The sequence below is a fragment of the Prionailurus viverrinus genome, chromosome D1, assembly GCF_022837055.1.
Source record: "Prionailurus viverrinus isolate Anna chromosome D1, UM_Priviv_1.0, whole genome shotgun sequence".
NCBI classification, from domain to species: domain Eukaryota; kingdom Metazoa; phylum Chordata; class Mammalia; order Carnivora; family Felidae; genus Prionailurus; species Prionailurus viverrinus.
In genome coordinates this window covers 58,091,328-58,113,251 of record NC_062570.1, presented here as the reverse complement: position 1 = coordinate 58,113,251, position 21,924 = coordinate 58,091,328, and the positions used below count along the sequence as shown (strand labels likewise).

At 41.6% G+C, this 21,924-nt stretch overlaps 1 protein-coding gene across 7 annotated transcripts in view; it reads right to left on the bottom strand.

The window, feature by feature from the left end:
* C2CD3 (C2 domain containing 3 centriole elongation regulator) overlaps positions 1-21,924 on the bottom strand; it is a 148,866-nt gene that overhangs the window by 11,209 nt on the left and 115,733 nt on the right. For 4 of the 7 annotated variants that reach the window (XM_047879431.1, XM_047879428.1, XM_047879432.1 and 1 more), the window contains 4 exons: positions 18,114-18,278; positions 12,877-13,094; positions 8,830-9,748; positions 5,725-5,836 (listed from right to left, as the gene is read on the bottom strand). In XM_047879431.1, coding sequence (XP_047735387.1) covers positions 5,725-5,836; positions 8,830-9,748; positions 12,877-13,094; positions 18,114-18,278 — 1,414 coding nt within the window. Of the gene's footprint in view, positions 1-5,724; positions 5,837-8,829; positions 9,749-9,908; positions 10,080-12,652; positions 12,737-12,876; positions 13,095-18,113; positions 18,279-21,924 lie in introns of those variants that run through there. The other 3 variants (XM_047879429.1, XR_007156550.1, XM_047879434.1) reach the window with 3 other exon arrangements.

Here is a 21,924-nt window from a genome sequence, read left to right as displayed (position 1 = left end):
GTTGACTGTGTAGCAGTCCTCCCATCTTCCTCCCCTCCTGGAAGAGGTGACAACCGGAGATGAAGCAGTCATGACTAGGAGAGCTAAGGGCTGGCCTCTATACCCTCTCTGTGTGGCACTTGGCATTCTACAACTTCCCTGTTAGGCCTGATAATCCCATCTGACAAATGAGGAAACAGACTCAGAAAGATCAGAAGACTTGACTGACTAATGTCACACAGAGACCTAGATCAACTATACTGTTGGGGAAGGAGCAGGAAAAAAACCTGTTTAACGGATGCTGGAAGTGGAGACTGTCTGGGAGGTTCCTGGGCTCTGGGGCACCATTTCAACTTGGAGTGAAGGATTAGGCCTTCCCTTAGATGGTGAGGCCAGAGCAGCTGAGCCAGCACTTACAAGCTCTTTCCTTTTGCAGGGATGAGTTGTGTGCCTGGCCCTACAGCAGGTTAGCTATAGCACAGCAGTCCTAGGACACTCCTTAGGAAGAGCCCAGCAGCCTCTCAAAATGCTTCTCTTCAATCTTCAGGGCCAAGGCCAGCCTTAGGAGGAGGCAGAATAGATGAAATTCCCAAATGAGGGTACAGGACAAGGCTCCTGCCCTCCCTTCCCCGACTCTCACTTTGCTGACAGGGCCTGAGACATTACAGAGAACAGAAGATAAGAAAATAGAAGCTTTCATCAAATGGGAAACCTTACCGCCAAATTTCTAATCCTACTTGCTTTAGCACCCATCTTCTCGACCTTCTCCATCTTCCTCCATGCTACAGGGTGAGTTTTCTTTTTCCTCTCAAAAGGCTACCTCCACATGTGCTCTGGATCCCATGCCCCCTCTGACTCAGGGACCATCTTTTCTATTTTCTCTCCCTCTCCTGCACCTTCTCCTTCTCCTTTTCTCTATTGGATCATTGCATTAGCATAAAGAAAGCTGTAGCCATTCCCATATGAAATAAAACAAAACCTTGTATCTTTATCGCCTATGCTATTCCAGCCACTATTCTATTTCCCCGCTCCACATTCACAGGCAGATTTATGGCAGGAGCTTGTGTCTCCATTTTTCACCATTCAATCACTCTTAAAATTTTAGTTACATACAAATTTGTGATTTCACTGTGTAACATAACAAACTATGTAACATATGTAAATTATAAAGCAGAATAAAAATGAACATCTGTGAACCCACAACCCAACCCAACTGTGAAAATAAAGGAAACCTCACTTAAAATGGAGTCACTTGTAAGAAGCAGACCTAGCATTCCTCAACAGTAATCTTACTTTACATACCCCAGCAGGAAAAAGGAAGAATTCTCCTGGCCCAGCAACAACTCAGCCAAGGAGAACTCAGCTGAAAAGCCCCTCCCAGCTTCCTCCTCTCTCTTTATAAAAGCAAGCCCCTCTCTGTTTTGCACATGTGCCAATGGTTTACCATAGTTTGCTTGTTCCCAAAGTGCAAGACCTCTACTATTCCAGAATAAACTCATTCAGCCGGCAAAATAACTGGCTCTTTTGTTTTTGAAGATCAACAGAACCAAACCTAAGTACTAAAACATTGCTAATACTGCTAAATAGACCTATGTGTTCTTTCTCCCCTATCCTCCACAACTATGAACGCTGTAGTCAAACTGTTGAAAAACAGAGAAAACCCTAAAAACAGAGAATAAAGGTCACATTACATTTGGGGCAGTGACAATAAGAATGATGGTTGTTTCTCATCAGAAACAATGTAAGTCAGAGTATGGAATGATTGCTCTAAAATGCTAAAACAAACAATTCAAGTTGGAATTCTATATCCAGTGGAAGAAATATCCTTAAAAAGTGAAGGCAAAATAAAGATATTTTCAGACAATTGAAGCTGTTACCAGTAGGTCTGCAATACATGAAATTCTTTTTTTTTTTTTAAATGTTTGTTTATTTATTTTGAGAGAGAGAGAGTGAGTATGCACATGTGAGCAGGGGAGCGGGGCTGAGCTAGGAGAGACAGAGAATCCCAAGCAGGCTCTGCACTGCCAGTGCAGAGCTCCACATGGGGCTCCATCCCACAAGCTGTGAAATCATGACCTGAGCCTACATTAAGATTCGTACGCTTAACCGAATGAGCCACCCAGGCGCCCCTGCAATACATGAAATTCTAAAGGAAATTCTTCATGCTGAAGGGAAATGGAGCGAAAAAATCAGGATGTGAAGAAGGAATGAAGAACACCAGAAATAGTATGTGGGTAAATATAAAAGTATATTTCTTGTCTTAAATTCTTCAAAGTGAGGCCACTTTTAAGGCCTTCAGAGACTGTAAGCTGAGAAGATTATGGTGCCGCTGCCCAAATAAAATTCACAATTAGATCTAAAACAAATATAATGAAGTGAATCAAAGTTCTGATTTATCCCATGGTAACTATTTCAATGCTTTAAAAAATACATGTAATCCTTACTTTTTTTTTTTTTCCTCTTAGCTTTTGGTGCCTCTACTTGCTAGTGCCTTAAATACATACTTGATTTGATTCCTAGGTTACCAAGCACTGGGTAGCAACCAAGAGCACCAGATTCAGAAAATATGCTGCTATGAATGCATCAAATAGTGAGAGAGGGTCATTGTTAGTGAGGACCACCAACCTCCTGAGGTTTCTTGGGCCTGGGACTTTCAATATGACAGTTTTGGGTGAACTGTGATGACTGGTTACCCTAACTAGGACCCAGAATGAGGTCCTGAGGAGAGAGGTGGCCCTGAGAACAGCACACAAACAATGGAGTTTTGCTGTGAGCAAGAAAGAAAAACGGCTGAAAAATATATGAGGCTTGTTATCTTCTCAGAACTAGACATGTCCTTTAATTGAAGTGAAAATTCGTATTTCTCCCTCTCCCACACTTTTATCTTATAATAGATCAAAGACAGTAAATTCCTGGGAGTTGGCACATCATGAAGGCAGAAATATGAAAGAAGGAACGGCGGGTCTGTGTGGCAGGTGAGAGATGACAGCTCAAAGTGGCTCACAGACTCCCTTCCTGGGGGGTGTGACTCACTGACATTTCACCCACTTGGCTGGGAGAGGAAGAGGGAAAGGGAACCAACAGTGTCTACTTTTTTCCTCTAGGGTAGTTCTTGCCATCATTCTATTAGGTAAGACTCATTAGCCTGATGTTATGTATAAGGAAACAGAGACTCAAAGGTCAAGTCTCTTGCTCAAGATCCCTTAATTAACTTAGTAGCAGATTCAGTATTTCACTTCATGGGTGCCTTGCTCAAAAGCTTGTGCTTGGTACCTGGATCAAGGTCTGTGACTCTAGCATAACTCCTGATGGGTACGTATGGGATATGCAAGAGGAAGGAGAGGAGCTGGTGACCACAAACCAGAGTAGGAATAAAGGCCACAAAGATGCAGAGTTCCTGGGTCGGGACTGGTATCTCTCCTCTCCTTTGGGAAGGATTTACAAACCTGATAAAAACTAAGATGTATGAGAATTTAGGTTGATCCATGTGCCAAATAAATGAGATGTCCTCAAAATGGTGCTGGGGAAGTTGAGGGAGAAGGAAAACTAGTCAAGGGATCAGACACCTGATGGCTTTTCTTTAGGACTATCCCCCAGGCTCTCAAGATGTTTCTGGACTGACCCAATTGGTCATCAAAGTAGGCTCTGGAAGAGCATAAAAATTGTTTAAGTGTTAAGTACAAAATGAAACCCATATAAAGGCAAATCGGTTAGAAAAATATACCTTAAGTCAAGGGTCATGATTTTAAAGTGGTGTGATGGAAAGCGTAGAGTTTTAAATCATATGTTTTAAGTCACTTATTGTTTGGGAGACCCTGGGCAAGTGACTTAACTGTTATGGGTCTCAGTTTCTATATAAAATAGAAATAATATCTTGTGGTCTGTATAGAAAATTCTGAGCTTCAATTTTCCTTTTTTAAAATGGGGATAACAATATCCCATCTTACTGGGTTGTTGGGAGAATTAAATGAGCTTATACATGAAAGCACTTAGCATTATGTCTGTTGCATAATAAGCATTAAATATGAGTCAGCTATTACAATTAATAGGCTAATATATTTTGTTCATAGTATGTATTATTCTCTGAAATTATCTTTTTTTTGTTGTTGTTTTTTTAAGTTCCATGAGGCAAGAGCTTTATGCCTGGTTCACCCCTAGAATTTTGGCTCTTTTCTCCAATACATCACTGCAGTTACTCTTGACCATCATGCTACCAAATCTGAAAGACAACCCATCCTCTATTCAGCACCCTGGGTGAATTCTTTAAAATTTAAATCAGATCTCACTCCCCTGCTTAACACACTTCAAAGGATATCTTAGCATTTAGAACAAATCTAAACTCTTTCTCGTGGCTACATGTCCTGTGTGCTCTGGGCCCTCTGGCCTCATTATGTCAGTTTCTATGTTCCAGTGCCACTGGCTCTGTGTCAGTTCCTAGACCATGCCAAGCTCTTTCAGCCTCAGGGACTTTGCATTTGCTGTTCTCTCCACCTAGAATACTCCTCTCCAAGTTTCTTACATGGTTGGCTCCTTTTTTTTTTTAATCTTCATTTATTTTTGAGAGACAGGCAGAGTGCAAGCCGGGGGAGGGGCAGAGAGAGAGGGAGACACAGAAGCAAGCTCCAGGCTCTGGGCTGTCAGCGCCTGTGGGGCTTGAACTTACGAACTGTGAGATCATGACCTGAGCTGAAGTTAGATGCTTAACTGACTGAGCCACCCAGGCACCCCTGGCTCCTTCTAAGTATAGTAGTTAGCAACACAGATTTTGAAACCAGAGTGCTTAGGTTCCCATTTTTGCTCTATCACTTAACACCTGTATGAGCCAAGATACTTAATCTCTAGATTGTGCCTCAGATTCTTCATCTTTAAAAACAGAGATAAAATATGTACCTCATTAGGTTGCTGAATGTAAAGAGTTAATATAAGGTGCTTTGAACAGTGTCTAGCAAGCACCACCATGACCACCATCTTTCAGCTTAAATACTGCCTCCTCAGAGACCCTGTTCTTTATCAGAACACCTAGTACTCATCACAATCTGTCAATATTTTTTTTGTTGTTGTTTACTGTTTGTACTCCACAAGCAGGGAATTTGTCTTACTTAACTACTATATGCTCAGAACCTAGCACAATGCCTGATACAGGTACTCAGTAAGTATATGCTGAATGATTACAAAAGTAGTTATAGTATTATTAATATTTTCTTGCCACGTGTAAGAAAGGTCCAGAGCTGTGCCAAGGCAGCAAAGAGGAGAGCTGGGATCTGTACCTGGGTTCCAACCACCCAGCTCGGATGAATGATGGTTACAAGGTGTTCTGTAAACAACAACAGGTATATCTCTGATATTCTCTTCTTCCAGATGTTAACTCATCTGTCACAGTTTGCTGACGTTGCATCTCCTGCTTGAAGCTTCCTCTGCTCAAGCCCACCTTTGGCTTAGTGGAGCTCCCACAGCACTCAGTATTCATTTCTTGGCTGAGTCTTATTTTTAATGTTTCTGCACTGTTTCTTCCACATATCATCTTAACTGATGATGCCCTGCTCTTAACTCATTTGCACTTCCTCACTGTTCCTGAGCACCTCGTGCACCTCTGGGCCCTCAGAATGTGCTCAGCACAAGTTTGGAGAGTGACCACTGCTGCCGCCTTTTCAGGAATCTGGCCTGGGGCAGCTTTGCATTGTGCCCATGCTTTCATGGAAGAGATGAGGACTCTAGGAGAGGGGGGTCAGCCAGCTGTTCTCTTACCTGATCTGTTGTGGCTGGCGGTGGCAAAGCTGTAGAGAGTGAAAGGATCCGCAGGGAGGCCTCCAACTGCTGAGGAGGCAAAAAGAAGTTGGGCACCACAATGGGTTCCGGGCTATAATGGTAGTTAAGGGGCACAGATACATTGAAATCTGCCCCCCTTGCCAGACTGGCATCTCCACTGGCCTTAGTCATCCCTACTTGTCCAACTTATTCTTGTACAGTAGTGCCTTCTGTCTGGAAGGCCCTGCCCACCCCTAACAAGTCGCAGTCTATACTTTCTGCAAGGGTCAGTTAAAATCCTTCCTCTCCTAATGTTAGACCTCAGTGATCCCTCCTTCCCCTCATTATTTCCCTAGAGCCCTGCATGAGGCTGGTACGCAGCAGCATTTAAATGATACTTGCTGAGGTCCTGCTGACCACAACTGACCCGTTAGAAGCCAGTCAGACAGGGTTGGGTTGGAAGGTGGCCCCAAGGACAGTGTCTTAGGCTGGAGGAAGATGCCTGACACTGAAGGAGGCTGGTCCTCCCAGTTGTCCTCTGCCAACATCCAGGAATGAGGGCTCTACATGAGGGGCTGTCTGTGGATATAGCTGGTTCACCCAGTCTGCATCTGAGCCCTAGAAGTCAAGTACCACATCTTATACTTTTCCTGGTACTAGATGTACCCAGTACTGTGCTGAGAACATGGTGTTTCCAAAAATATTTGTTCAAAGCACTGATTCAGTTTGGGAGGGGACTACTTTGATGTTCCAATTTTTTGTTTCTGTTCAATAAGCTAAATATGGTTCTGGTTCAAATTGTTTTATCATGGTTCTTCCATGCTAGAATTTAAGCTCCAAGAGGGCAGAGATTATTCGTCTCTTTTTCAGTCATGTTCCTGTCACCTAGCACAGTACCTGGGACATAGTAAGTTTTTAATAAGTATCTACTGAATGAAGCGTATCCTCAAGGCTCCATTTTGTGTGGGTGGTTCTCCTTTTCCATGCTCTGCCTGCTCCCCTTATCTATTTCCGGAGACACCTACCTTTATAGCTGGCCTCCTCTTGGATGTCTTGTAGGCATATGTCCAAAATGGAATTCTGTACCTTCCTCCAAAACTATCTGTCTTTATGTGCTAGTCCCTATCCAGTCAATGACATCACTTACCTAGCAACTTGTAACAGAACTCTCTAAGTCTACTTTGTATTTGTTTTTCTCTTCCTTGCGCCTAATTCTGTCCCATCTATGATGTAGATTAGATTAGCCAGGCATAAAAGGCTCTTTAAGATGTAGCCCTGCCTCACCGCTCACCATCTCATGTACCCCTGGACTCTGAGCAGAGTGAACTGCTCCCCACAGGTCAGGCTCTTTCACCTGGCTATGCCTCTGCATACACAGTTCACTATAACTAGAATTTTCTCGTTTGTTTACAGGATGTCTATTCATCTTTGAGGTCCAGCTCCACTGTCTCTCTTCCCGGGATACATCCAGTGTTGTGGCAGCTTCCTCCTCTTGCTCCCTAGCATTATGTCCAGGTTTCATCACAACACCTAGAACAATAAATTCTATCACTGCCTGTCTCCTGCCTCATGATAGGAACTTCTTAAGGTAAAGTCTACTTCAAATCTGTCTTCAGGAGAGCACCAAGCCTGGCAATACCCATTTTTTGAAAGGATGAATACTTGGGAAGGTCTGAATTAGAGCACTACCCTTAGGACCTGGTCACATGTGACTGCTCCAGCACAAACCATGTATTCTGAGCACAACTAAATTGACTGTAAAGGCAGAATCGTCAGAACCCAGGCTGAGTGAGGCTAGGAAGGAACTCCACTGGAGGTGGTCTGCTTTCAGTGCTCACCCTCCAGCCATTTCATAGTTTCAGCCTTTCTGAATCCCTACCCTCTACCTTTTAGTTTCTCTCTGCTCTGCAATAAGAATCACATCATACAGTATGTACAAATGTTTCACACTCATTTGATTTTCTCAGGAATCTTGTGAAATTAGGATAGTTCAATTCAATCTACATTTACTGATCCCTTCTCTGTGCAATGTCTGGTGCTGGGGACACAGAAAAAGACAAGGTCCCTGACCTACCTAGAGAGTGTACAGTCTGGTGGGTAAGGGATTACTGCCCCCATCTTATAGGTGAAGAAACTAAGGCTCAGAAAGGTTAAATTGTATGCCTGAAGTCACACAAATAAGAAAATGGGTCTAGAAGGGTCAAAAACAGGCTCCCTGGCTTCGGGTAGAGAAAGATCTCTTCAGTAAAGCAGCCTCCTTCACTGGTAGCTGTGCAGTAACCCTTGCTTGCCGTTGGGATGCCAGGTGAACTGATCTGCTCAGCGGGGCAGGCAACAGATATGAGGGCTGTCGATGGGTCTAGGTAGTTTTTCCCATTACAGGGCCATCTGTGTTTCAAAGGAGGAAGAGGGGGAATGGCAGGTGCCCCTTCTCTCCATTGACACTATCCTTCTGGGGGGTAGGGGGAGTCGGGCAAGTCCATTTCAACTGTGCCCACTTCCTCTCTCCTTGTCTTACTCCTTGTATTACTCCTTGTTATTACTTGCCTTTTTCTGAAAAAATGAAGTATTAGGCAAGTCACTATAACTTTGGGCCTCAGTTTCCCTAAATGCAAAATAGAAATGATGATACCTTCAGGACTTACAATGATGGAATGAAAAGGTATGTAAAGTGCCTGGCACATAGTAAATACTCAATTACTGCTAGTACTCTCCCTTTCCCTCTCTCTGCACCCTCCATTTCTATTTCAACTGAGATTAATGGTCTCATTCCTTACATCCAGAGCCCTGCCTTCAAGTGTAAAATACCTAATAGATTAATTCAATAAATCAGGCTGGGCCAGGCCAATGAATGTGCTACTAACACTTAAACCTAATTCAAAACATTATGCTTCAGAGGGCAGGGGTTAAAGGTAGCATCATAGCACCTTATTAGGACCGGCAAGTCTTGTGAAGGAAGGAGCTTCCTATATCTCCCAGTGCATTCCATGAGGGAGGCCACTGCTCATGCTCACACTCACGCACACACTAGGTTGGCCTAAGTGCTAGCATCCAAAATGCTAGAAATGGCGTAAGGGGCTACTTGTGGGAAATACCAAAGGATACAGGAGACTCTGCCTTGTGGACACCTCTGATCCAGATGTTGCCTGCTTCTGATGGATGTCAGGGCAGTTGATGGGTAGGCCCTGATGGCTTTCCTTTCTGCTCTGGGAGGCTAGGCTGAGAGGGAATTTCTCAAAGCTATCAGCAGAGTCACTTAGCTCCGTGGAGGCAGCTTCATTCTCAGTCTGGGCTTCTGGCTTGGGCTCCTGGTCCTGATCTGCTCTTGGTGAGCTCAGTCCCATGGAGGTTTTGCTCTGTTGGGCTCCTGAGAGTATTACTGGTGAGATGAGCTGTGGGTCTGTTAAGGCAGGCTCTCCATCCCTTGCCTGAGAGGTTTCACCCTCACAAGCAACAAGACTTTGCCTAGGAGAACCCTGCCTAAGCAGGTGGGGGTTGACAGCTCTTCCTGGGCTGGACAGAGGGCTACTTTTACCCTTGAGCTCCTCTCTGGGGAAAGGCTTTGAAGGACAAGAGGGGCCTTTCCTATGCACCTCATCAGGCTGAAGGCTGATGATCTCACTTGTGTCTGACATGAAACTGGACCAAGGGCTAGTTTTGTCTGTCACAGTGGTGATGTCATTAAGGGTCCTGGGCTCAATGATGTCTTCTTCATAGTCCTCATCGCTGTAGACTGGGTCTGCCTCAGTTTCCTCACTGCTCTGCATCCTTGTATCGGGTACTGTGTGACCCAGGGACTCATGGAGCAGTCCTCTTCTGCTTGAAGTCTCTTCAAGAGTAGGGGGAGTTAGGCAGTTTCTGCCCTCATCCATCACTTGTGCCACTGACATACTGGGAGCTGTTCTTCGTTCCTGCATGGCCCCTGTGTCCTGAGCATCTGGTAGGGTGGGGACTTCTCCGCTTCTACTCCTGGCTTGGTGAGAACTCAAAGATGCTTGAGAATTCCTGGTGATGGTCTGCAGATCTGAACAGCAACAGATATCACTCTTACTACAAGGTAGGGCCACAGACCACTCAACTTTCCCAAGCTAGGCTCTAGCTTCAGATGTATTCTTGCAATCAGACTTTGAAAAATCTTAAAGATCGTTAATCCACCCAAGTCAGTGAAACTATATTCAAGGCAGTACACTTTCTAGCACTTTATTCTAACATCAGAGGACCAAAATCTAATCTGTTTATAGCTGTGGTTACATCTGTGGAAATGCTTTCAGAGACTATCTGCTCATGCTCAGGAATTCTTGGGAGCTAGGAGTCCTGGTAGGCATGTTCATGCTTCCATTTACTTCAGTAATTACCTATATTAAAAACCAAAATGAGAATCTACTTATTTACCTATTTGATGACAGTTATTAAAACTATATATTTTACTTGGAAAATAAAAGCAATTCATCTATCACCCAATTGGTAAAGTAGGGGAGGTTTATTACAGAGAAAATGGAGGGAGGATGGCATTATGGAAAGAGCAGAGGTTTTTGGAGCTAGTCAGTCTTGGGTTCAAATCTCTACTGTCACTTATTGTGGTCATGAGCAAACTATCCTCAACCTGTTTATCTTTAAAATGTTATTAACACCATCCTTTGCACAGGGTTATAGTAAAGAATACATCAGATAAATGAGCACACACTTTGTGGCACATATATAAACAACAAGTGGAAACTACCAGTCATTTCAAATTGTTTTTGTGATTAAATGGGAGGGAATAAGTTAATAAATAGAACTACTAAATGGTTTGTTTACATTATTATTTAAGAAGAGAATGTTAGGAATTGGGAGGCAGATTTGACTCTCGGGGTGTGGGGTCACATCTCCCTCATAGCACCTGATGGGAGTGCTCAGCCTATAGGAGGTGCTGGCTAAATTTAATACATTATCATTTTTCATGTCTTAAAGGGAGTGAGTAGATGTATGAAAATGGAACATCTCTACCTGCAAACAGGAACAGGAACCAGGAAGGTTAGTCAATCCTGATCCCTTGGCCTGAACTATCCTTCTGTCTTGGAGGTGTCTTTCTGCTTTTTACATACCAGTCCATCCTTCAAGGCCCTGCTCTACTGCATCTCCTCTGGGAAGCCTTCCTAGGTGCACCAGCTGGATGGGATGGCTATACAGCTTTGTTCTATAAGGAAGCATTTAAGATGCTATTGTGTATGTTTTCCCCATCAGATTGTGAGCTTCTTAAAGGCAGAGACCACATATCTGATTCATGTTGCATTTTTAGAGTCCAGCAAAGGACCTGGCACACAGATGTGGCATAAATGAGACCCCCTCCTCCCCATCAGTAACTCACTCTCAAGATTCACTGGTACCTACTTGTGTAATGACTTCTTCCAAAGTGTACTAAGACACGATGGAGGCTGGGGAAGTTTATTTTTTTAAATTGTTTTCTTCGAGGGGTGCCTGGGTTGGCTGAGTCAGTTGAGCGTCCGATTTCGGCTCAGGACATGATCTCGCAGTTCACAAGTTCAAGCCCTGCATTGGGCTCTGTGCTGACAGCTCAGAGCCTGAAGCCTGCTTTGGATTCTGTGTCTCCCTCTCTCTCTCTGCCCTTCCCCCACTCATGCTCTGTCTCTGTCTCTCTCTCTCTCTCTCTCACAAATTTTAAAAAACATAAAAAAAATTTTTTTAAATTGTTTTCTTCGATCTAGTCCTCTCTCCCTTTCAAAATTCATCCTCTCCTTATAAAAGTCAGTTCTCATTCTGTCATCACCTTGCTTAGAACTCCCCATTTTCTTCCAGGATAAAGATTAAACTCCCAAACTTGGCTTCAAGGTCCTCCAGCTTCAATCCTCATTTCTCTTCTCTCTCCTCTTTTAATATACCCATTTAAGGGGGTTCTCTATATGCTCTCACTTCTACCCCAAACAAGCCTCCATTCTGCTCTTATCCTTTCTTTCTGGGGGACAGTTTCTTCAGTTGACTATAGAATGTACACTTGATGAAAGCAAAGATAATGCTTGTCTTGTCCATCTTCCTGGAACCAGTAACATAGTGGTACCTGGCAGAGTTTGTGCTCAATAAATAGATGACTGAATATTTCCAAGCAAATGGAAGCCAAATATAGCATGTACTTTGGAAACCCTGGCTACTGACAGGTTAGCCATCTGGGAAAGAGGGTAGGAAGAAGGTTTGTACTTCATATCAGTCATGAGTGGCTTCTTTCCACTTTAAACAGAGAAAATTAAACTTATTCATCCCGGTGTACAATATACATATTTTACTTCAGCAAAAATGACACCAAATGATGGCTAAAGGTACTGATCTGATTTCTCACAATTCCCCAAACTGTGCCTGATATATAAGTTCCCAGGCCTTAACCCAGCATTCTAATTCAATAGAATGGAAGAAGACCCAGGAATTTGTATTTCAGAATAAGTACCCCAGGTGATTCTTATGCTTAGGCACCTTTGAGAAATACTTACTCTATAGTAGTCTCTGTCTGGGCTGCACAGTAGAATTACCTGGGCAGTTATGAAAAACACTGATGCCTGGGTCTGCACCCTCAAAGATCCTGTTGTAACTGACCTATGGTGCAGCCTGGGCATCTGGATCTTGAAAAGCTCCCTCAAGAATTCTAATATGCAGCCAGAGTGAGGACCACCGCTTTAAGGGGTGTTTCAAAGGGTTGACTATGGACCACCAATATCTAGAATCATCTGAGGTACCTGCTAAAAATGCAGGCTTCTGGCCTCTGAGAACTAGAATTTTAAATATGTCTATAGTTGATTTTTTCCTGAAAGTAGAGTGGCACAAGTTCAAGAACTGCTACTAAAGAGCTCACCTAATCCACTCTCATCTTGTTTTGGCTAGGGAATCCTCAAGAAGGGAAAAGGTATGCTGAGTCAAATCGTAAGTCTGGGCAAAAACCTACCAAGAACCTGACCTGGGTCTCCGGCCTCTCAGTCCAATGTGCTTTCCACTTCACAATTTCCTGTGCCATGCTTTTAAATCTCTCCTTTCAAAAGGAAGACAGTAAATAAATAATATAGTGAAAGCTGTTGGTCTCTCATTTGTCATAGGGGCTTGCCTGAGGGATGTTTTTTGAATAGCACCCAGTGACCATAACTCCTCAACAAGAGGTGCCCTGAGCCATACCTGTGATTAAGGAGCTGACTTGCAACACCAGGTTATTGGATTTCTCCAGAAGGCACTGGCTGTCAGGGTCTAGGCTGCTAGCTCCGGGCCCAGGATGGTCCCTATGAGTCTCCTGGGACTGCATGACGGCAGGAGGCTGAGGACTGAGGGGAAGTAAAGGCTTGGTGAGCTTCTGACTGAAGTACCGTTGGATCTGATCTAGCTCACTCAGATTCCTCCTGTAAAAAAAAAAAAGAAAGGGAGAACAGGACAAAAGGGTCATTCACTGGGATTACAAGTATCTTTTATGTTCCTCTCAGACTATGATCTGGCTACTGGGGGCAACTTTCCACTCCTTATGTCTAGCTAATGAGATTCCTCTTCTATGTCCAGGAAAAATCTCCCCTCCTGTAGGGAACCATTCTTGACTACCATTCCTATCTAGTCTTCACATCCTCTTACTCTGACAGACTAAGGCCTTACTCTGGACTAACACTGACCTTTGCTACCTCACAGTCATTCTTCACTTGATCTAAGCCAAAAGGCCGAGAAGCGATTACCTCACAATCATTCTTGATCTTTCAAGTAAGTGATTTCTTGAAGCAAGCCTTCTCTGAGCCTCTAAATTGGTTTAAGAGGTCTTCCTTTATGCCTCACAGTTCTGTACTCTTCAATCACATCATTTGTTTCACATCTCTTTCCTCTGATGTACTGTGAGCTCTGTGCTGATTTCTTTATATCTATTGTACCCAGCATAGTGCTTGTCACAAAATAAATGCTGAATGGATAATGAATAAATGACTTAAAAAAAAAAATCTGTTCAAAAACTGAATGAGGCCACATTCATTCTTACCATTCTCCAGAACTCAGGACTCCAAATCTTGTGCTTTCTCCGTAATAGATGGGCCCTGTCCCAACTAGGTTCATTTCTGCCTCATACCTCTGAATGCTGGAGCCTGAGTTCAAGCTACTCCCCTTGCTCTGTCCCTATACTATTTTAACTTTTTTTTTTTTTTTTTTTTTTGAGAGAGCACAAGCAGGGGAGAGGGGCAGAGGGAGAGAAGGAGAATTTTTTTTTTTTAATGTTTACTTATTTTTGAGAGAGAGAGAGAGAGAGAGAGAGAGAGATGAGAGAGAGACAGAGCATGAACGGGGGAGGGGCAGAAAGAGAGGGAGACATAGAATCCGAAGAAGGCTCTCTAGGCTCCGAGCTGTCAGCACAGAGCCCGACACGGGGCTCGAACTCAGAGACTGCGAGATCATGGCCTGAGCCGAAGTCTGACACTTAACCGACTCAGCCACCCAGGTGCCTTGAGAGAAGGAGAATCTTAAGCAGGCTCCACACTCAGCATGGAGCCTGACGTGGCGCTCTATCTCATGACCCTGGGATCATGACCTGAGCTGAAATTAAGAGTCAGATGCTCAACCAACTAAGCCACCGAGGTGCCCCCCACCTGAGTTTTCTTATCATGTATTAGTTTCCCAAACTAGGCCATGAGCATTTGGTAACAGAAGATAATATCTCAACCTTCTTTATTTCTCTGGTACACTCAATGTGCCTGGTATAATTGGCACTACATAGACACTAAATACCTGTGAAGTAAATTGAAAGTCGTTTTATGCTTTTGTTAGGAGCAGTCTGCTGTGTTCTACCATCAAATCCAAATTAAATGAGAGAATACAAAGCTGATCCTTAATCTGTCATTAGAAGCCACGACTCTCTCAAATCACAGTGGATTTACAGACTTCAAGCTGTATTACAAAGCTGTAATCATCAAGACAGTATGGTCCTGGCACAAGAAAAGACACTCAGATCAATGGAACAAAATAGAGAACCCAGAAATGGACCCACAAATATATGGTCAACTAATCTTTGACAAAGCAGGAAAGAATATTCAATAGAATAAAGACAGTCTTTTCAGCAAGTGGTGCTAAGAAAACTGGACAGCGACATGCAGAAAAATGAACCTGGACCACTTTCTCACACCATACACAAAAATAAACTCAAAATGGATGAAAGACCTAAATGTAAGACAGGAAGCCATCAGAATCCTTGAGGAGAAAGCAGGCAAAACCTCTCTGACCTCGGCTGCAGCAACTTCCTACTCAACATGTCTCCAGAGGCAAGGGAAACAAAAGCAAAAATGAACTATTGAGACCTCATCAAAATAAAAAGCTTCTGCACAGCAAAGGAAACAATCAGCAAAACTAAGGCAACCAACAGAATGGGAGAAGATATTTGCAAATGACATATCAGATAAAGGGTTAGTATCCAAAATCTATAGGGAACTTATCAAACTTAACATCCCAAACCCAAATAATCCAGTGAAGAAATGGGCAAAAGACATGAATAGACACTTCTCCAAAGAAGACATCCAGATGGCCAACCAACACATGAAAAAATGCTCAACATCACTCATCATCAGGGAAATACAAATCAAAACCACACTGAGATACCACCTCACAACCGTCAGAATGGCTAACATTAACAACTCAGGCAACAACAGATGTTGGTGAGGATGCAGAGACAGAGGATCTCTTTTGCACTGCTGGTGGGAATGCAAACTGGTGCAGCCACTCTGGAAAACAGTATGGAGGTTCCTCAAAAAATTAGAAATAGAACTACCCTATGACCCAGTAATTGCACTACTAGGTATTTATCCAAGGGATACAGGTATGCTGTTTCAAAGGGGCATATGCACTCCAATGTTTACGGCAGCACTATCAACAACAGCCAAATTATGAAAAGAACCCAAATGTCCATCAACAGGTGAATGGATAAAGATGTGGTGTGTATATATATAAATACACACACACACACACACACACACACACACACACACACACACTGGAGTATTACTCAGCAATCAAAAAGAATGAAATCTTGCCATTTGCAACTACATAGATGGAACTAGAGGGTATTATAGAAGCTAAGCGAAATTAGAGAAAGACAAATGTCACATGACTTCACTCATGTGAGGACTTTAAGATACAAAACAGATGAACATAAGGGAAGGGAAGCAAAAATAATAAAAAAACAGGGAGGGGGAGAAACATAAGAGACTCTTTAATATGGAGAACAAACAGAGGGTACTGGAGGGGGGATGGGCTAAATGGGTAGGGGGCATTAGGGAATCTACTCCCGAAATCATTGTTGCACTATATGCTAACTAACTTGGATGTAAGTTAAAAAAATAAATAAAATTAAAAAATCACAGTGGTTTACTTAGGTGTCTACATTTGGGTGTCTGCCACCTGCCACTTGTAGCAGGAAAATGCAAACAAATGTTAACTGGGTGAAGCTTTAAAGAAAATGTGCAAACCCAACTGATCTTGTCAGAGGTTCTGGGTATAGAACCTACTAATACTAAGCTGCAGTTTTCTTATCTGTGAAAAAAGTTTATTAATATTTGCTCTGCAGACCTCATAGGATTGCTGTGACTCAAAAGAAGCACTGTTTTAGGGCTCTGTGAATCTAAGGAAGTAATAATGCAAAGTCGCTATTTTGTTTCATCTTCATTTTTAGAGAATTCATCTACTAGCAGTTTTCAAAACCTGGTTCTAGATCTAGCAGCATTAGCATCATCTGAGAACTTCTTAGAAATGCCAATTCTCAGGCCCTATCCTAGACCTATTGAATTAGGAACTGCATGGGTGGGTAGAACAATTGCTGTTTTAACAAGTTGTTCACGTGATTCTGACACACACTAACTTTTGAGAACCATTGTTCTAGGGCAGTGGTTTACAGCCTGGTAATTTGGCCCCAAGAACACATTTGGCAATGTGTGAAGACATTTTTGGTTGTCACAATCGGGGCAGGAGAGCTACCAGTATCTAGTAGATAGAGGCCAAGGATGCTGCTAAATTCTTACAATGCATAAGACAGGCCCCCTACAGCAAAATATCTGGCCCAAATGTCAAAAGCGCTGACACTGAGAGAACTGCACGAGAGTTTCTTTTTCTCTTTCTTGGTAGATTCTAAAATATGTTATGTGAGTGACCCAACAAAATGCAGACACACTGTTAATGGTTTTACTTAAATAGCCTCCAGTCTCTGAGAATCTAAAATGAGAATCTGAACATACCACTTCCTTATAATACAAAAATTTGAACAATTTCCCATAGTCTATAGTATAACTGTTCAATTCTTTTTAACCTATGTTCCACCAATCAAAAATATTTTGCCAATTCTTTTCTGAGTTTGCTTTAAGAAACCAAATAATTAAAAAAAAATTTTTTTTAGCTTTTTCCAAATATAAAATCTTTCAAATATTTTTTCCTCAAATTTTACACACTCTCTTCCTCCATTCCCCATCACTTTCCACTTGAGGATCATTTGTTCTAAAAGTCCAAACTCAAGCTGACATTCAAGGCCCTTCAAGATGGTGCTACAGAACTTTCCTTGCTCTTTACATCTTAGGCTCAGCTGTATCCTAACTGTACTGCTGGTATTTCTCCAAACGTGACTTGCTGTTTCAAGCCTCTGGGTCTCAGCGTGTTTTCTGCATAGAACGTCCTTCACATTTGTTGACCTTCTCCTTCAAAGACTAGTTCAAGTGTGACTTCTTTAAATATTCCCAAAACCAATTTAGAATGTTACTCATTCCTCCATCTACCCTTGGCCAGAAAACCTGCAGCTCTTATCACACATCATTATAATTATCTGGCAACAGACTATCTCCTTCCTTTTCTGGGAATGGCAGAGCCAGGACTGGAAGTCAAGGCTGTTGGACTCTGAAGCCAAGACCTTTTCACAGGACCACACTTCTTACTAGATAACCCAGGTGCTGATTCAGATGATCTATAATGGCTCTTTCAATTCTCACAGTGCTTCTGTGGCTCAGATGCTGACTGAATTAACAAAGAGGGAAGCATTAACAGGACAGATGGTGATCTGGATGAATTCAGTGGTTGTGAGGAGGACAGTGGGCAGGATGAGGGTCTATAAATTGTAAAGTAGATATGAAGCTGTATAATTATTAACTTTGGTGAATAATCTAAAGTTCCTGTATTAGTGGAAATAATATAATAGTATAGAGCCGGTGAAGGAATGGAAGGCCCCAAGTAGAGACAGATTTATCTATGAAGAATCTTGAGAGGATCCAGGGTCCAATGCAACACTAACACAGACAAAGTCCCCTCCTACACCTCCCAGGGCAGTGGTAGCTGACAGAACAGCAGTATTGCAGGTTGCCATAGCCCATTTACCTTGTGCTTTACTATGGTTTCTTGTGTCTTTTCTAAGCACAGGGTCTTACCTGAGAGAAGTCAGAATGGAAGTGTGGGAAGAGGACAAAGGCAATGTGGTCAGTTTGTCATCATGTGGCAAAACTGCCTCTCCCTGCTGCAGGGATTCATGAAATCGGCGGATGTTCTGTACGTGCTCTTCATGGCGTGATGCCTGACTTCTTGCAGTACTGCTTCTGTCAGGAATAAATGGGGCCAAAATAAATTCCCAACCAATGAGAAAACTAATGTGACAATCAACAAATAACCCTCCTACAATGATATTGCAAATCCATCCCCATTGCCACAGTCCTGGCTTCAGTAATTCTTGCTTAGATGACAACTATCTTCCAAATAATCTTGCCTTCAGTCTTAACCACTCTCCTTTATTATTTTTTCCCTCTCTTTTCAAATGTGAATTCCAGTGTAGTTAACATATAGTGTTATATTAGTTTCAGGTGTAAAATATAGTGATTCAACAATTCCATACTCAGTCCTCATCAAGTTACATGTATTTTTTTTTTTTTTAATTAGAGAGAGAGAGAGAGAGAGAGAGAGAATGAGCAGGGGAGGGACAGAGAAAGAGGGAGAGAGAGGAGCCCAAGCAGGCTCTGTACTGTCAGCGTGCAGCCTGATGTAAGGCTTGATCTCACAAACCATGAGATCATGACCTGAGCTGAAATTGAGAGTCAGATGCTTAACATACTGAGCCACCCAGGCACCCCAAGAGTGTACTCTTAATCCCTTCACGTATTTTACCCATCCTCCTTACCTCTCCTCTGGTAACCATTTGTTTGTTCTCTATGGTTAAGAGTCTGTTTCTTGGTTTGTCTCTCTTTTTTTTCCTCTTTGTTCATTTGTTTTGTTTCTTAAAGTCCACATAGGAGTGAAATCATACAGTATTTGTCTTTCTCTGATGGACTTATTTTGCTTAGCATCATACACTCTAGATCCATCCATCTTATTGCAAATGGCAAGGTTTTGTTCTTTTTAAAAATATTTTTTAATGTTTATTTATTTTGAGAGAGAGAGTGCAAACAGGGAAGGGGCAGAGAGAGAGGGACAGAGAGAATCCCAAGTATGCTCCACACTGTCAGCACAGAGCCCAATGGGGGGCTCAATCCCACCAACTGCAAGATCATGACCTGAACTGAAACCAAGAGTCGGATGCTTAACTGACTGAGCTGCCCAGACACCCCAAGATTTCATTCTTTTTAATAGCTGGATAATATTCCATTACACATGTGCATGCACACACACACCACATCACATCACATCTTTATCCATTCATCTATCAGTGGACACCTGGGCTGTTTCCATAGTTTGCCTATTGTAAATAATGCTGCAATAAACACAAGGGTGCATTTGCCCTTTGAATTAGTGTTTTTGTATTTTCTGGGTAAATATCCAGTAGTGTCATTCCTCTATGTAGCGTAGTTCTATTTTTAACTTGTGAGGAGACTTCATACTATTTTCCAGTGGCTGAACCAGTTTGCATTCCCACTGACAGTGCACAAGTGTTCCTTTTTCTCCACATCCTTGCCAATACTTATTTCTTGTGCTGTTGAGTTTAGCCATTTGGACAGGTGTGAGATGATATCTCATTATGGTTTTGATTGCATTTCACCAGTGATGAGTGATGTTGAATATCTTTTCTGTATCTCTTGGCCATTTGTAAGTCTTCTGTGGAGAAATGTCTGTTCATGTCTTCTACCCATTTTTAAATTGGAGTATTTGTTTCTTGTGTGTTGAGTTGTAAAAATTCTTTATATATTTTTGATATTAACCTTTCATTGAATATGTCATTTACAAATGTTTTCTCCCATTCAGTAGGTTGTCTTTTAGTTTTGTTGGTTGTTTACTTTGCTGTGTAGAAACTTTTATTTTGATATAGTCCCAATAGTTTATTTTTGCTTTTGTTTCCCTTGCCTAAGTGAACACATCTGGAAAGATGTTGCTATGGCCAATGTCAGAGAGTTACTGCCTGTGCTCTCTTCAAGGACTTTTATGGTTTCAGGTCTCACATTTAGGCCCTTAATCCATTTTAAGTTTATTTTTGTATATGGTGTAAGAAAGTGGTCCAGGTACATTCTTTTGTGTGTTACTGTCCAGTTTTCCCAACACAATTTGTTGAAAAGACTGTCTTTTTCCCATTGCATTCTTTGTTGAGGATTAACTGACCAGCTAATTATGGGTTTATTTCTGGGGTTTCTGTTCTTTTCCATGGACTTATGTGTCTATTTTTGTGCCTGTACCATACTGTTTTGATTACTATAGCTTTGTAATATAACTTGAGGTCCAGAATTGTGATTCCCTCCAACTCTGCTTTTCTTTTTTCAAGATTGCTTTGGCTATTTAGGGTCTTTTCTGGTTCCATACAAATTTTAGGACTGTTTATTCTAGCTCTGTGAAAAAATGCTGTTGGTATTTTGATAGGGATTGCATTAAATATGTAGATTGCTTTGTGGAATATAAACATTTTAACAATATTTTTCTTCTGATCTATGGGCATGGGATGTCTTTTCATTTCTTTGTGTTATCTTCAATTTCTTTCATCAATATTTTATAGTTTTCAGAGTACAGGTCCTTTCACCCCTTTGGTTAGATTTATTTCTAAGTATTTTACTATTTCTAAGTATTTACTGTTTTGCATTTGTAAATGGGATGGTTTTCTTTTTTATTTTGTTTTCTTAATTACTCTTTCTGCTGCTTCATTATTAGTGTATAGAAATGCAGTGGATTTCTGTATGTTGATTTTGTATCCCACGACCTTATTGTATTCCTTTATCAGTTCTAGTAGTTTTTTGGTGGACTCTTTAGGTTTTTTTTTTTATCATGTCATCTGCAAATAGTGAAAGTTTTACTTCTTCCTTACCAATTTGGATGCTTTTCATTTCTTTTTCTTTATTTCTGACTGCTGTAGCTAGGACTTCCAGTTCTATATCGAATAAAAATGGTGAGAGTGGACATCCTGTCTTGTTCCTGATCTGAGGGAGAGAGCTCTCAGTTTTTCCTTGCTTTGAGTATGTTAGCTGTGGGTTTTCCATATGAGGCCTTTTTATGTTGAACTATGTTCCTTGTAAACCCACTCTGTTGAGGGTTTTTATCATGAATGGATGTTGTATTTTGTCAAATGCTTTTTCTGCATCTATTGAAATGACTATATGATTTTTATCCATTCTCTTACTGATGTGGTATATCATGTTGACTGATTTGCAGTTATTGAACCACCCTTGTATTCTGGGAATAAATCCCAGTTGATCATGGTAAATGCTTTTTTTAATGTATTGTTGGATTCTGTTTCTAAATATTAAGAATTTTTGTATCTCTTTTTTTGTAGTGTCTTTATCTGGTTTTGGTATCAGGGTAATACTGGTCTCATAACATGAATTTGGAAGTTTTCCTTCCTCTTCTATTCTTTGGAATAATTTGAGAAGAATAGTTTTTTTAAATGTTTAGTAGAATTCACCTGTGGAACTGTCTGGTCCTGCCTGGACTTTTGTTTGCTGGGAGATTGCCGATTATCCATTCAATTTCCTTGTTGGTTAATTGGTCTGTTCAAATTTTGTTTCATCTTGATTCAGTTTTGATAGGTGACATGTTTCTAGGAATTTATCCATTTCTTCCAGGTTGTCCAATTTGTTGGAATATAATTTTTCATAATATTTTCTTACAATTGTTTTTATTTCTGTGGTGTTGGTTATTTCTCCTCTTTCATTTGTGATATTGTTTATTTGAATCCTTCCTTTCTCTTTTTTTGATGAATCTGGTTAGAAGTTTATTAATTTTGTTGATTTTTTCAAAGAACCGGCTCTTGGTTTCATTCATCTGTTCTACTGTTTT